This window comes from Barbus barbus (assembly GCF_936440315.1).
Source record: "Barbus barbus genome assembly, chromosome: 15".
NCBI lineage: Eukaryota > Metazoa > Chordata > Actinopteri > Cypriniformes > Cyprinidae > Barbus > Barbus barbus.
In genome coordinates this window covers 2,801,512-2,813,165 of record NC_136743.1, presented here as the reverse complement: position 1 = coordinate 2,813,165, position 11,654 = coordinate 2,801,512, and the positions used below count along the sequence as shown (strand labels likewise).

The following is an 11,654-nucleotide window of genomic DNA, read 5'->3' as shown; positions in this document are numbered from 1 at the left end:
TAAGTTGGTATAATGTATTTTTGGTATAGAGTGTATGATTATATTGTTGTTTGTATGTAATGAGCAGCTACTCTGCCAAAAAAAATAAAAAAATCTTACTCAGTATTTTTGTCTTGTTTAACAGTACAATGAGTTTATGCATAAAATTTGAAAAGGAAAAAAAATCTTCAAATGTGAAAGAAAAGGCATCATTACCACTAATGGGGTAAGAACAAATTTGAGAAATATTTAAGGATTTTGTCAAGAATTACACTAAGACTTAAGTGTTTTTTTAGGGGGAAATTTTTTTTTTAAAGATTGTCATTAATCTGGCCCTAGGAATATGAATTTCAATATATGTATATTGGATCTATTTAGACTTTATGAAACTCAGGGATTGGTTGTAATTTGAAAGATTTAAGGTCGAGCCTAATCAGACTGTGTGTATCTGTATGTCTTCAGCTAAACCAGCGCCATGTTGACCAGCATCACGGAGAGCATCTTCTGCTGTCTGATGGGAAAGACGACCAGCATCGTGCTGCCGGTCGAGTCATCAGATGGCAAGCCTGCAGACGGATTCGAGTTCGTTGAGGTGAAGCCGGGTCGTGTGCTGCGCGTACGCCACATCCTTGCCGAACGGCCTGCTACAACAGAAGCGCAGCCAGAAGCGGGCAGCAGCGTCCACTGCAAGCGCAAGATCACGGTGTACCGCAACGGCCAGCTGGTGATCGAGAACCTGGGCGACGTCCTCCACTCCGAGATCCTGCAGTGCCAGAACGGCGACGTGGAGCAGTGCAGCACAGTGGAGGTGGAACTGTCCGATTACACCACCGCCCCCTCGTCCCCGGATCCCAAACCCGCTCCGCCTCTTCCCACCTCGGACCAGCAGAAACCAGCTCCTCCGCCCAGACGCCGGCGGCGGAGACCCAAGCGCACCGTGCTGATCGATACGGAGCGCTGCATCAGCAGCTGTAAGGGGACACATCCGGACGTGGCACTCTTCTTCATCCACGGCGTGGGCGGCTCACTGGACATCTGGGGGAGTCAGCTGGATTTCTTTTCACGACTCGGTTACGAGGTCATCGCCCCGGATTTGGCGGGACACGGCGCCAGCACTGCCCCTCAGATAGCGGCGGCGTACACCTTCTACGCCCTCGCCGAGGACCTGCGTGCCATATTTAAGAGATACGCCAGAAAAAGGAACATCCTCATTGGTCACTCCTATGGGTAAACATTGCGTTTCTTCTCAATGCATGTTTTTTGCATTATACACTATCAGCCAAATGGTTGGACACAGAAAAATGATGAGAGATGAAGTGACTAAAAATGCGACAATTGAAAGCTTTTAAAAATAATTTTAACTATTTGTATATTTAAAAAATATCCAAAGAATATGAAACAAACGCAGCCTTGGTGAGCATAAGACAGTTCTGTCAAAACGAAATCCATCCATCCATCCATCCATCCATCCATCCATCCATCCATCCATCCATCCATCCATCCATCCATCCATCCATCCATCCATCCATCCATCCATCCCAAGATGGATGCGGGCCCAAGACTGGTTGCCTGCTGAAGCTAAGCAGGGTTGAGCCTGGTCAGTACCTGGATGGGAGACCTCCTGGGAAAACTAGGTTGCTGCTGGAAGAGGTGTTAGTGAGGCCAGCAGGGGGTGCTCACCCTGCGATCTGGGTGGGTCCTAGCGCCCCAGTATAGTGATGGGGACACTATACTGTAAAAAGCACCGTCCTTCGGATGAGACGTTAAACTGAGGTCCTGACTCTCTGTGGTCATAAAAAATCCCATGTCCTTCGAAAAAGAGTAGGGGTGTAACCCCGGCATCCTGGCCAAATTTGCCCATTGGCCTCTGACCATCATGGCCTCCTAACAATCCCCATATCTACTGATTGGCTTCTTCACTGTCTCCTCTCCACCAGTAAGCTGGTGTGTGGTGGGCGTTCTGGCGCACTATGGCTGCTGTCGCATCATCCAGGTGGATGCTGCACACTGGTGGTGGATGAGGAGATACCCCCTTACTATGTTATGTGCTTTGAGTGCCTAGAAAAGCGCTATATAAATGTAACAAATTATTATTATTAGATAGATAGATAGTTAGTAGGGGTGTAACAATTAACCGCGAGCCGGTTGAAAATCGATTAAAATATGTGACGATTCAAATCAGTTGAGATGCTAAACAAATCGCGATTCAATTAGGGTTAGGAGTTTATATGAATGAATGTCTGAGGGGAACATACTATCTTTATAAAAGTTTAGATGGTATTTTAATTTTCATCTTGCCTCTGTATAAAGCATAATAAAGATCATAAGTGCTTTGTTTACAGCAGAAACTAAGGAAACGCTTAAAGTGTTACCTGCTGGCAGAGACTGAAGCTGTGTCTCATTCAGCTCGCTGCTGTTTCTGCTTTATGCAGATATTTTTTATGTATAGTTTCACAAAACTGAAGTCAGACCATTTCTGTTTTTGCTTCAAATTTCGAAATTATACAATCTAATTTAGATTTAAAAACTGCTCATGTTACATACATGCAGCATCTTTGTTTGGATCATAATTAAAATGCAGTGGTTGCCTCTAATTGTAAATGGAAAGAGCACAGGAGAACTTATTTTGTTTATATGGAGAGATTTCTTTTATTTGTTACTTATTTATTTGATTTGGGGTTTGTTTTAAAATTTCAATTTAGTTTTGTTATTTACATTTACATTTTGTTATTTAGCAGATGCTTTTATCCAAAGCGACTTACAAATGAGGAGAATAGAAGCAATCAAAACCAACAAAAGAGCAATAATATGCAAGTGCTATATTAATATATTATTATAGTGTTATATTTCAATTTCACAAAGAAACATGCAGCGTTTTGTCCAAGCAATAATAAAAGGACACATTTAATTTGTCTTAAATCTCATTTTGTAAAAAAAAAAAATCGTGAATCGAATCGTGAGTTGAGTGAATCGTTACATCAACGAACGATAGATAGATAGATAGATAGATAGATAGATAGATAGATAGATAGATAGATAGATAGATAGATAGATAGATAGATAGATAGATAGATAGATAGATAGATAGATAGATAGATAGATAGATAGACAGATACTAAAATTACTAGATATAAAATAGTAAAATAAAGATTTTAAATTGAAATATTTAAATAAAAAACTAATACAGATGACAAAACTCGTATGATTTGAGAAATTACAATATACATTTTTTTTATAAAAAATATTAATGAATACTATAATAGCATTTAAATATTACTAAAACTATTAATAACTGCTTTCATTAATATAACTAAAGCTGAAATAAAATAAAATAAAATAGAAATATTCCATGAAAAACTTAAATGTTGCATTGGAAACTAACTGGAATAAAATAAGTATTCCACTACAATAGTATATAAATAATACTAAAATAACACTGATTTAGTCAAGTTTGCTAAACCTATGACTCCAAGCTCAATAATTCACAGAAGCCTTGTGTTTCTTACTGGCAGGTTTTCATGAGCTTTTACTGATAAACCCGGATGACTGTTTTGTTCCTGTGCAGGGTGTCGTTCTGTACGTTCCTGGCACACGAGTATCCGGAGCAGGTGCATAAGGTGGTAATGATTAATGGAGGCGGCCCCACGGCCCTGGAGCCCAGCCTGTGCTCCATCTTCCAGCTGCCCTCCTGTGTCCTGCACTGTCTGTCTCCCTGCCTGGCCTGGAGCTTCCTCAAGTAAGAGCCCAAAATAACAACTTCTGCAAATGACTTCTGTCATTTTAACCTGTAGCATGTTAAAATTGTGTCTTCTTCTGTTTTGCGCTCAGAGCTGGTTTCGCCAGACAGGGCGCTAAAGAGAAACAGCTTCTGAAAGAGGGAAACGCTTTTAACGTGTCTCCGTTCGTTCTGCGAGCGATGATGAGCGGTCAGTACTGGCCCGAGGGGGATGAGGTGTACCATGCCGAGCTGACCGTTCCCATACTGCTGGTGCACGGCATGTACGACAAGTTTGTGCCGATTGAAGAGGATCAGCGGATGGCAGAGGTTTGAGCACATTAAATATATTTTCATTGCAGTGATATCATTTCTTGTGTGACAATATAAGGATGGTGCTTTCTTTGGCCACTCTCTAAAAGTATGTGCTTTGCCAGAAAGCTCCTGAAACTTTCTTGCAAGAAATTTTGCAATAAGTGATAGAATTTTTTGCGATAAAATTTAGGACATTTTTGCAGTAGATTTTAGGACATTTTGGCGATACATTTTGCAATATGTTTTAGAACCTTTTTGCAACAAAATTTTGGGTTTTTTTGCTATACATTTTAGGACCTTTTGTGATGCATTTTCAGACATTTTTGCGATATATTTTTAGGACTTTTTGCAATAAATTTTAGGACTTGTTTTAGGACTTTCTCGCAAGCAAGAAATACTTTAATTACAAAAATATGGTTTAATGAATATGAATAAATATGATTAAAATAAAATTGTATTGCAAATGCAATTGTTTAACTGCAACACAGTGAAAACACTGTACTTCAATAATGAGAATAATGAGAACTACATAAACTACAAAAAATAATAATAATAAAAAGTAAAGTGCAAGCATGCCCGTTATGAGAATTTATGGTTAGAATGTGCTTAAATGTTATGACAATAATGTCACAATGCAAACATCTTAAGTTCTAAAATAATAGGCTTCATTTTCATCTTCCTGCAAAATATGATTTATTATTTCCTTTGTTTAATTTGGGGGTAATTTTTTTTGTGAGATTCGCACATATGGTCTTGTATATATGTGAACTGGGACGCAGCCTTTGATTCTATAGTGTGTGTGGAGTAACAGTGTGATGTTGGCCCACTCACGGCTCTCCTCTATAACACAAGAGCGTCACTGTGCTGTAATGGCCCTTGATGTGTAGAGGAGCATTACGTGTGTCCTCATGCAGATGTGAATGAATGAAACACTGGTGTCTTATTGTACTGCTGTATTCAGTGAGGACTCCCTAAAGGCAGATAGGAGGGTCACAACACTCTTAAACAAATCACAGAGTTTAGATGTTCTGCAAAACCGCAATAAATTAGAAACTGCTAAATAAATGGTTAAAATCAAACAAATATACAAAACAAAACAACACTTTCAGATCACTTTTCAGATTCACTTTCAGCAACAAGCTGCCTTCAGCGAATCATTTTTTTTTTATTCTTGTGGGAAATGTTATTGTATGATTTACCTAGCCTTATCTCCAAATGACTACAGCCCCATTGACTCCCTCTGCCAATGCATTGATGAAATTAACAGTTGGATGTGCCAGAACTTTCTTCAGTTAAACAAGGAGAAAACTGAAGTCATTGCATTTGGAAACAAAGATGAAGTTCTCAAGGTGAATGCATACCTTGACTCTAGGGGTCAAACAACGAAAAATCAAGTCAGAAATCTTGGGGTGATTCTGGAGACAGACCTTAGTTTCAGTAGTCATGTCAAAGCAATAACTAAATCAGCATACTATCATCTCAAAAATATTGCAAGAATTAGATGTTTTGTTTCCAGTCAAGACTTGGAGAAACTTGTTCATGCCTTTATCACCAGCAGGGTGGATTACTGTAATGGTCTCCTCACCGGCCTTCCCAAGAAGACCATTAGACAACTGCAGCTCATCCAGAACGCTGCTGCCAGGATTCTGACTAGAACCAGAAAATCTGAGCATATCACACCAGTCCTCAGGTCCTTACACTGGCTTCCAGTTACATTTAGGATTGATTTTAAAGTACTTTTACTCGTTTATAAGTCACTCAATGGCCTAGGACCTAAATATATTGCTGATATGCTCACTGAATATAAACCAAACAGACCACTCAGATCATTAGGATCGAGTCAGTTAGAAATACCAAGGGTTCACACAAAACAAGGGGAGTCTGCGTTCAGCTATTATGCGGCCCGCAGTTGGAACCAGCTTCCAGAAGAGATCAGATGTGCTAAAATATTAGCCACATTTAAATCAAGACTCAAAACTCATCTGTTTAACTGTGCATTTGTTGAATGAGCACTGTGCTATATGTCCGAACTGACTGCAATACATTTTATGTATAATCATTTTCTTTAAATTTATCTTAAATCATTTTCTATATCATTTTAAAATTCCTTGTTTTTATTATTCTTATTTCCATGTTTTTATTGATTTTAATGTCTATTTCACTTTCTTTTATGTAAAGCACTTTGAATTACCACTGTGTATGAAATGTGCTATATAAATAAACTTGCCTTGCCTTGCCTTGCCTTGAAGACGGCTTGCTGCCGAAACCTTTGCTTGTCGATTGTTCTGTTGCAGGATTAAAATAAATGACAAATCATTAATACAGTAGATAAATACATATATACATTTAAATGTTATGTATTTTATATACCTTATTTGCACAGATAGAGCGAGTGCAGATCCTTTATCTGAAAGTGATGTTACTGATCAATCTACGCATCCAAAATAAAGTTGAGCGCAGTGATTTTTATTTTTCGTGAATACAAAACAAGAAAAATCAGCAGCTTAATATTAGTTTTACATTAAATATAATATATATGTAATTTACACACACACACACACACACACATACATATATATACACATATATACATACAGTCATGGCCAAAAATATTGGCACCCTTGGTAAATATGATCAAAGAAGGCTGTGAAAATTAATCTGCATTGTTAATCCTTTTGATCTTTTATTTAAAAAAATCACAAAAATCTAACCTTTCATTGGATAATAAGAATTTAAAATGGGAGGAAATATCATTATGAAATATATGTTTTTCTCATTAGCCACAATTAACGGCACCCTTTTATTCAATACTTTTTGAAACCTCCATTTGCCAGTTTAACAGCTCTAAATGTTCTCCTATAATGCCTGATGAGGTTAGAGAACACCTGACAAGAGATCAGAGACCATTCCTTCATCCAGAATCACTCCAGATCCTTCAGATTCACAGCTCCATGACGGTGCTTCTTCTCTTCAGTTCACCTCACTCATTTTCTACAGGGTTCAGGTCAGAGGACTGGAATGGCCAGCAGAAGCTTGGTTTTGTGCTCAGTGACCCAATTTTGTGTTGTTTTTGAGGTTTGTGTTTGGATTATTATACGGTTGGAAGATCCAAACATGGCCCATTATAAGATTTCTAACAGAGTCAGTCACTTATAGATTTTTTATCTGTTGGTATTTGATAGAATCCATGATGCCATGTGTCTAAACAAGATGTCCAGGACCTCCAGCAGAAATATAGGCCCACAACATAAAAAATACAGCAGTATATTTCATTGTACACATGGGGTACTTTTTATCCCTCATGATCATGTTTACCAAGGGAGCCGATATTTTTGGCCATGACTGTATGTAAATGTATATAATGTAGTATTTATGTAATATAAAAAACATTTGTGTAGTTTAAGTTAGACATTTTAATTATACATTTAAAAAAAAATTTTTTTAAATGTTATGCATTTTATAAACCTTATTTGCATAAGCATTTCTGTTACATTATACTGTATTTTATACATTATAAATACAATTTATATACTAATGTTACTTTACAAAATAATATTATTTTGTAATATTTATAATAATGTTTGTATGTAAATTGTCTTTATTCCAGATCCTCTTGTTTGCGTTTCTGAAAGTGATCGAGGAAGGCAGTCACATGGTGATGATGGAGTGTCCCGAGACGGTCAACACGCTCCTGCATGAGTTCTTCCTCTGGGAACCTGACAATTCCAAAAAGGACACGGTTACCACGGTAACAGCCGATGAGGCCACGGCCCTCCAGACGCTCGCCGTCAGCAATGGAACGTCCAAGGTCAACAAGCCCCTTAACAAGTAACCTGATGATTGACGTTTTCGGGGTAAACCAATCGGAAGGCTCTTGATGGCAGGCTGTCAAACAGTCACCTTGGCTGAGAGCTGGTTTTTGGTCAGAAGGCCCGAGTGGGTGTCCAGACGGGGGTGAGAATTCACAGGATCAAAGAGACTCTCTAGCGACGAGGGAAAAGCAGCAGCTGGTTTTAAAACAACAATGGTGGTTTATGACATCACAACGCCTTTGTTTCTCTCTGCTACCTTTGGACAATATCTTTCCCTCTTGTGCTGTCTAAACAAAAGTACTGGAGGTCCATCCAGAGGATGGGAATCAAGTGTGTCCAAGTCCAGACGGGACTGAATTACAAGAAAAAACAGGAGGATTTGCTGAGGTTGCTTTTAAAAACCCAAGAGAGTAAACCCATTTTACTTCCATAATATGACACATTGGGCACAATTACGAAAAACAGCAATTGCTTTTAAAATAATGAGGGCTAATTAACAGGGTTGTTTTCATGCTGACTTTAAAGGACGTTTGTACAAAATCTGTGTTCACGTCATACTAGTACTAACACATTTTAACGTCTTCCCTCATAAATCAAATCCACTGCTTAGAGCTCAAGAGCGATTGAAAACAGATGTATGAGACACTCAGTCCTGTTAAAACATCTTAAAAAGATAAGGTACTGTAAACCAACACACGCATTTTACTTGAAACAAATCGTTCGAGTTAAAAAACAAAACAACAGATGTCGGTTCACATGAAGGATAAAAGCAGGATGAGCGGAAACATGGACCGCCGCAATGGGGAATTTTATGCACTTGTTCGTCTCCTAGCAACTAGAAAGTCGGGCATTAGAACAAATGCACGGTGAAAGAGAGAGAGAGAGAGAGAGATAATGATGCTGCTGGTCACAACATGACACGGTGCTGAGGAAAAACAGGATATAAGCTAAATTATCACAGAGCAGATTGCATACAAATCTGAATTTAATATTGAAATGATATTGTTAATATCAAGTCATCAGGTTGATCCAATCATGTGCAATTATGCTCTACTCTACTGGACGAGGACAGACCGTCTGTCTATGCAAAGAATAACAGGGGGCTTCTGCACACAACCGGCCGGTTACCATGAGAACAGCTAGTCAAAGGCAAAATGGATCAAGGAGGAGGTCTGGTCCATCTAACCCTCCATCACTAGAGATAATTAAAAAAACAACCTTCATGAGATCTCTGCAGGCTCCGCACATTTATGCAAAGAAAGCAGTCAAACATCACACATCAGAGCATTAATATCCCACTGATTATTTTACACACTGTAGTTGCTTTTAACTAGTAATTACTAAGAGAAAGGCAACCAAACGTCCTGATAGAACTTCCTTCAGACTTTCATGTACATTACAGTTCAAAAGTCTGGAGTCAGTAATATTTAATTTTTTTAAAAGAAACAAATACTTTTATTCAGCAAGGAAGCATTAAATTGATCAACAATGACAGTAAAGATGTTTATAATGTAAAGATTTCTATTTCAAATAAATGCTGTTCTTTTGAACTTTCTATTTAAAGAATCCTGAAAAAAATGTATCAGTTTTCCCAAAGTATAAAAATTGGGCAGCAAATCATCATATTAGAATTATTACTCAAGGACCATGTGACACTGAAGACTGGAGTAATGATGCTGAAAATTCAGCTTTGATCAAAGGAATAAATGATGTTTTACTATATATTATATATATATATTACAGAAAACAGTTATTTTGATTTATATTTTATTTCACAAATTTTACTATTTTTACTGTATTTATGATCAAATAAATGCAGCCTTGGTGACTTCTCAAAAACATAAAAAAAAATCTTAGAGGCTCCAACTGTTGAAAGCTAGCGTAAATGCAAATTCCCATTTCAACAGCAACACAGTTGCGCATTACAACAATAAAATACGCAAACTTAATTCTCACAAATCAACTACACTCTCAGAAATAAAGGTACAAAAGCTGTCACCTTTTCAAAACTTTCTGAGAGTGTACTAATTATAACTGAACACGTCCTTCAGGAAGAAAATTGACACTTTTTTCGGATGTGATGAGAAGAAATGTAGACCTTGATTTATTTTACACACTTGCTGTGTGAATGATATAAAAATAGAAGACATCTAAAGGAAAAACTGTAGACTGAATTGAGAGTGAATGAGTTTGTCTACAGTGATTACAGCTGGATGCCGGTGTTTAACATCAATCCCAGAACCTTCTAGCATCTTATTATTACTAAGACTACTTAAGCCCTATGTGAGGCATCTGTGTCCTGCTGCCGTTTAGCACAGACATTAATCTCATCCTTCAGTTTGTAAAAACAACAAGAATGCATTTACAGTGATGCACTTGCTCTACAATCCATGTCTGTGGAAGGTTACTGGATTTTACTTGGTCAGAATAAGTCAAAAAAATTGTAATAAATCACACTATTATATATTCTCATGTTAACGTGTATGATGTTTAAGTCCTGTGACTTTATGTTGAAAATATGAATATCTGAGCATTTATGCCAGTACAGACGTCCACTGAAAGTGCATTACTGTACATGTGTCATTCCTTGTTTTTACAAAAATGATACGATAAACAATTCCACAGATGTTGCTCATTCAGCTTAAGTTGCACCAAGCCCAGAATATTTAATTAAACGTTTCTTGCATTGACAATTTCACTCTAATGCAACGCAGACTGACTTTCACACGATATGAATTTTATTGCAGCCACTCCTGTGAATTAGAAAACAAAAAACATAGTGTTTTACTGCCTTCTAGATAAAACAGGATATTTTTCTTTCTTGTAAATGAACAGTATATGCGTATCCCTTTTGGATTTATCTGGCCTTATCAAAGGGATGGATTTCTCTGACATTTGATTGGAGGAAGGATCACTGACAATTTTAGAGAGTTTGTAGCTACATGGTTTTAATATCATAAAGAAAATACATATATCCCCAAGATTTCATGTTTACTAAGCATCACTATTTAGGATTGGCTGAGAAAAAATAAAATAAATAATATTCCACAGAGACTCTGTTAGGCCAGTATGTAACCACCTAGTAACCATGCAATACACCCTAGCAACCATGTAGCAACATTCTAAAAAACTTAGAACACTCAGAGCAATCGCATAGCAACGCCCCTGGCAACCACCCACGTTGAGTTTACAATGTAACAGTTGCGTAACATTCTAGGTGGACGGATCTGACATTTGAAATTCCTTGTTTCTAATTCACAGACGAGAGCAATAACATTTTCTATGATAATGGCAGTTCTGGCTTTCCTCTGAGCGCCTGGGAGTGTGTTTTCCGAAGAGACAAGAAACAATAAAATGAAATACAATAAACGAACAATACTGGCCAATACTGTTAAAAAAAACTGCCAAAGGGAGTGAAAACGAGTCAGATGGACTAATACTTTTGGAGCGTGTGAGTGAAGTGGGTTTGGGGAGATTAATATTATCTACAGATGCTGAATGACACTAAAAACTGATGATGATGATGAACTCTTCTTCCTCTGGTCGTGTACTGATGTCAGTACCCCATTGTGAACATTGTGGTTCAGTTTTTGTCAAATGTGTGTGTTGCATATATCTATTGGAAAGTACTATTCCATGCACTGCCTGACAATTTGTGCATATAAAATGTGTCATGAAAACTATATAAAAATATGATTAAAAAAAATATGATTTCCAAAATATCAAGATTCCAAAATTTTCTATAATTCTCTCTCCCTCTCTCTCTCTCTCTCTCTCTCTCTCTTTCTAATACATATAATATAATTTTTTTTCATTATAATTAAACAAATGCA

The 11,654-nt window shown here is 37.5% G+C and overlaps 1 protein-coding gene across 1 annotated transcript; it reads left to right on the top strand.

Annotated features, from left to right (window-relative positions):
* Positions 1-454: 454 nt before the first annotated feature.
* LOC306880755 (protein ABHD8-like) lies at positions 455-9,259 on the top strand (the record flags this gene model as incomplete). Its single annotated transcript, XM_079434496.1, has 4 exons — positions 455-1,206; positions 3,545-3,715; positions 3,808-4,024; positions 7,617-9,259. 4 exons carry the CDS (start codon positions 455-457, stop codon positions 7,839-7,841), a joined length of 1,365 nt encoding a protein of 454 aa, XP_079290622.1. The 3' UTR covers positions 7,842-9,259.
* Positions 9,260-11,654: the final 2,395 nt, after the last annotated feature.